At 40.3% G+C, this 5,398-nt stretch overlaps 1 protein-coding gene across 1 annotated transcript; it reads right to left on the reverse strand.

The window, feature by feature from the left end:
* Window positions 1–863: 863 nt before the first annotated feature.
* Window positions 864–1,685, reverse strand: LOC149077267 (uncharacterized). The gene has a single exon (XM_089242366.1). The coding sequence runs from the start codon at window positions 1,683–1,685 to the stop codon at window positions 864–866; it is 822 nt and encodes a 273-aa protein (XP_089098492.1).
* Window positions 1,686–5,398: the final 3,713 nt, after the last annotated feature.

A 5,398-nucleotide genomic window follows, 5' to 3' on the forward strand; every position in this document is an offset into this window, starting at 1 on the left:
AGGGGTGACAATAGCAGTTTTTGGTACATCGGAAGCAGACAATTGTATTTGATGATAAGCGCGTTTCAAGTCTATGGTAGAGAAGATGCATTTACCGTGCAGATCCATAGTGAAATCCATAATATTCCGAATGCTATATCTGTCAGGAACCGTCTTCGCGTTGAGAGCTCTATAATCGCCACAGCATCTCCACGAACCGTCGGATTTTTTCACCATGTGGAGGGGACTGGACCACTGACTATTTGAAGGGCGACATATACCCATGGTAATCATTTTATCGAACTCAGCTTTGGCAGCTCGCAGCATCTCCGGGCCTAATCGACGGGCTCTCGCGTAAACCGGTACTCCTGTAGTTTCGATGTGATGCACCGTTTCGTGTGTTGCTTGCACTGGACTTGATGTTTCTTCCATGAGCTCTTTATATTCTTGTAATAGATTGTGGAAAATCTCATGTCCACATGTCACAGTTACTGCAGGGGAAACAGTTGGAGAAACAGTTGTTCCGGTTGTAGACCGTTCACCCCCGTTGTTGACCAAAACTCGGTTTCCCAAATCCACCGTGAGTCGGAATCTTTTCAGAAAATCGGCGCCGATTATTGGTCGGGATACATCAGCAATGGTAAACACCCATGAAAAAGTTTTTGCTAATCCGAGACTTAGTTTTATCATTTTCTTTCCGTATGTTTTTATTGTAGAACCGTTTGCCGCGGTAAGCGTGAGTAGTGACTGTGGTTTGTTTCTATCAGCTGCAGAAGGGGGTATTACGGAAATATCCGCACCAGTGTCGATGAGAAACGAAAGCTTGCTTAGTGGGTCTGCGATGAAAAGGCGACTGCTGAATGAAACCGACTCCCTCGTCGCCATTAGTTGTCGGTTTGGTCGTTTCCCGAATAGAAACTACATGGTTGCACACACTTACGGGCGTTGGGTCCGAATTCACGGTGATACCAGCAGAGATCGTTTCGAAACCTCATGGATTTTGCACCTTCGTGGCGGTTTCGATTGGGAGGACGTTGAGGGTTTCCGCGTTGTTCTCGAGATCGACGTAGCGCGTCAACTTGCAATGTCAATGTCTCTATTTTTTCAGTCAGCTGCTGCACGTCAAGTTGTTGTGGGTGATCGAGATTTGGTGAAATATTCTGTACTTCTGCTTTGCCGCTGACGCTGATGATCTTGTCTGCCATCTCCGATAACTTTTCCAACGTTTCTGAACTTGTGGAGAGGATTGCTTGAACTTGATATGGTAACCGTTGTATCCATAGACTTCGAAGTATTTCATCGCTGAGACGGCCACTGGACAGATCCCGTATTTCTCGGAGTAACGCCGAAGGTCGACGATCGCCCAGCTCGACTTCATACATCAAACGTTGTAAGCGTCGCTCATCTGGTTCAGCAAATTCAGCTTGGAGGCGTCTTTTTAGTGCGTCGTACATGTTTGCCGCCGGTGGATTCATGATGAGGTCACTCACATGTGCCAAAACACTCGTATCCATGGCTGCAACGGCTGTGTGGTATTTAGTGGCATCGGAGGTAATTCCACTCGCCAGGAACTGAGAATCCAATTGCTTGAACCATAGATGAGGTTGTTTGGCCCAAAACGGTGGGGCTTTGACAGCGACTCGGAACATTGCAGGTGGTTGCTCTGATGAATTGGGCATCGTTGGTTGCTCCGATGGATTGGACATCGTTATCGTTCGATGCCGGGTCACCAAACTATGGTTCACAAAACGACAAAATAGATAAAGAGAAATTTATTCACACAGAGGTGTTACAACCTTGTCGAGCGCCGGAAGAAGGAGCAATAATTCTTTTCTTTCTCCACGGACGCGCGCGCTTTCTCGTGACGATCGCAGCGCCACAGAAGCATACACCTATATATTTGAAGTTGATGTATTTCAACAAGCTATAGCAAAGGAACTGTTATCGTCAATGAATAAAATAAGTATCTTTTGAAGTTCAATATCCCGTCATATCCGTAATTTTCTACTTCTTTTGAGAAATTTCTATTAACGTAATCGACATTTTCTATTTCCTCCATGAGATTCATTAAAAGGGAAAATATAATGGTAATACGTCGTTAGGTAAAAAAAGATTGATGTCCATGAATTACATGCATATCACTTAGGGTGACTGTACGATCTATATTATTGTGGGACATTATTTTTTTATTCAAATATTTTTGACTGTTTCGATTTCTTTGTGAAAAATGTTTCTTTTTTTCAACAAAGGCTTTGTTTGAATTTTATTTTTTTTACTGAAAGCAAGAATGAAGACCTCTTCAGAATTAAAAACTATACATTAAAACCTCTCTATAACGATACTGAAGGGACCTAGAAAAAATATTGTTGTAGACAGGTTTATCGTTGTAAACAGTTTGAACATTCGTTCAAATTCCTACTGAACAGGAATTCCACGGGGTACAAAGAAAATATCGTTATAGACAGGTTTATCGTTATACATTTCCCTGTATTATGATACGATAATGATGATTTTAAATACTGTATAAATATTCATCTCACAATTCTGCGGTGTTTGGTCAGAACACGATATCTCCAAAAAAATGGCTTTTTGATCTAAAGTATATCTTGCTAATTATAACTAATTAGAAGTGATATAAATGCACAAATACATGCTAACGGCTAAACAACATGCTGATGTATGATATTTTCATTTGTATTTGTGTGTATGCTTTATTTTTAATTAAATGACAACGGAAATGCTTATATCTCAAAAAATGTGATTTTGGAGTTATGTTCTGGCCAAACACCGCAGAATTTTTCATGCGAACGTTCATTCAAATACAAATACAGAAGCCGAAACAGACAGGTTTGGACCAACATGGTTTCTAGGCAGAAAAAAAGGGGGATTAAAAAATCAGTACAAATATATAAGAGATACTCCATAACAGTATTTCCCAAAGTGGGCGATGGAATGGTCCGGTGTGGGGGGGGGGGCGATAGAAACTACGAGTATAACATCGGAGACTATGGGTTCGCTTGAGTCGGGGGGGGGGGGGTGATGAAAGAAAAAAAAAAATTCTGAAGAAGTGGGCGATGTGGAACAAAAAGTTTGGGAAACTATGCTCTATAACATTAGAAAATATTCCCTTAAATATATCGTTGTCTAAATGCGGGAACCCATTAGAATTAAATCAGAAAAGGAAAAAAACCGAAAATACACTGCCCATAAAAATATAGTTGCCACTTATTTAAGTATGGATAGTTTCTTGATTACTGCCACCCAGCTAATCATATTTTCTGTTGAAGGTGTCTTAGTGGGAGATTCACAACAACAGAGAGGATAAGCTATTTCATGCATTTTACAATCCTATCGGGGGGTGGGGGGGGATGTTCCTTTCGACAAAACAGACTAGAATTGCCCCGAACCAACCGAAACAGGTGGTGAAACAAACACAAAAACCACAACAGACAAAATTCCCAACGAGCTGGCTGAAAAAACACGCTCGTAAAAAAATATGAATGTCGAATACATATCTAAACTATATTAAAAATGCAATAACCCAGTAAGAGGAACATACATCAAGAAACATACCTGAAACATTTGAATGACAGCGTAACAATATTTCATGGTCCACCGTATCGATCCCAATGAAAAAATCTCAAAAACTTCGATCAAATCTCCACGACGCCTACGTTGATCCAAAGAAAAATAAATGTTCACACACGGTGAGTGTGCGATTTTCAGTAGCCCTCTATTTCTCCACTTCTCATAAATACAGTATTTTTTTTAAGTTTCCCCCTTTAAACAATTCTTTTCCATATTTAAGATTCCTGATTTCCTTAGGGTGACCATATGACCCCTATTTTTCCCGTATTTTTGGCTCCCTCGACTTTTTTTAAAATAAAAATGTTCCGGGGATTTTTTTCGTATTTCCAATGTATGGGAGAAAAAACCCGGACGTTTTTTTACACGAGAAATGTCAATAGGGCCAAAATTACGAGAAAATACGGGCTATGTTCACTCTACGTAAGACACACTTCAGAGACCATGGAAGATATCAAATTTCGTAACCTCTTGAGATACATTCCGATAGCATTTAAAATATATATATATATATTTATTTATAATTTTTGAAGTTTTCTTTAAGACCAGCGAAAGATTAACGGACTGTTATGGATTCAACAACTGGGTGACGATACGAGCGAACACTCCGTTTCAGTGTTCGCATGTAAATGCGTGATTCGTGCCTCCAAATTTTATTGAGGAGTGGAGAAAATACCCTTCAAATTTTAAATAACTTTTTGTAATAGACTTTGTTTTTTCTTCCTCTGTTTTGACGTGAATACGTCTTTTAACCCTTTAAGCGGTTTTTAAAATTTTCCTGATTCGCATTATAACTGCCACATCCGAAATTGCGAAATCTTCCCAAATTACCATGTATTTCATGAAGAATTTTTCCCCATTCCGAGGAGATTTGTGTGCTTTTCCCCCAATAAAAAATTTATTCCGCCCATCGCTTTTATTTCGCTGCCTATGACACAAAAAAAACCAACCATGTTTTCTGGCTTTCTTAGAAGAGAAATACTTCTTTTGAGGGATCTTTTTGTATAATCTATAAATGAGAGCTGACTCCACCCACTGCAGTTGATTGGTCGGAGGCAGTCCCGTCTTAACGCATGGGCCCACCCTGGCACGGCCCGGGGGCCTCAAGGGAAGAGGGGCCTCACAAAAATGAGATCCGGTTGAAATTTTCTAGGATTTACCGGGTAGGGCCTCAAAAAAACCATTTGGCCCGGGGGCCCATGATACTCTTAAGACGGCCCTGGTCGGAGGAGGGGGGGGGAGGTGGAAAACATGTTTTATTGTAAAAACAGCTTCATTACGTTTTTAGAAGACGAAATATCTTGGGGTCACAAAATAAAGTAGACGAAGTTTGACAAGATATCTCGGGATTGCCGCTGAAATGGTTAAATCATTTGACGATACTGAGAGCTTTCGCAGAAAGTTCTTCGCACGCTTATCTCTCAGGAAGTACGCAACTCAAGTTAGAGGCAACGGTATCGTCAGATGCACATTGCAAAGTTGCAGTCAATGAGATATCTATCTCACTCTGGTTTTAATATCTCTTCCCGTCTGGGTAACAAGCTTGCTACCCTGATTCGTAACAGACTGTTTCCCGCTATATCTCGAGCAGTTTATAAAGAAAATAGGTGACATTGGTACCATTTGTTAGCTATTCCGAAGACAAAGCATATATATATATATAAAGCCTACCACGCGATTCAAAGCACAGAAAAAAAAAAACGTACTGACGTTAAAACTTGCAGCCGTGTCTATGACACAGCCTACCCCAATGTTTTTCGTTAAAAAAATGAAACCCCTCTTTTCACATACTACCCCTTAAAATTTTGTAGAAGAGTAAAATTACTCTTCAGAA

This window comes from Pholcus phalangioides, unplaced genomic scaffold (genome assembly GCF_987345545.1).
Source record: "Pholcus phalangioides strain wild (caught in Gottingen) unplaced genomic scaffold, Ppha-v1.0 ptg000015l_1, whole genome shotgun sequence".
In the NCBI taxonomy this organism is placed as follows: domain Eukaryota; kingdom Metazoa; phylum Arthropoda; class Arachnida; order Araneae; family Pholcidae; genus Pholcus; species Pholcus phalangioides.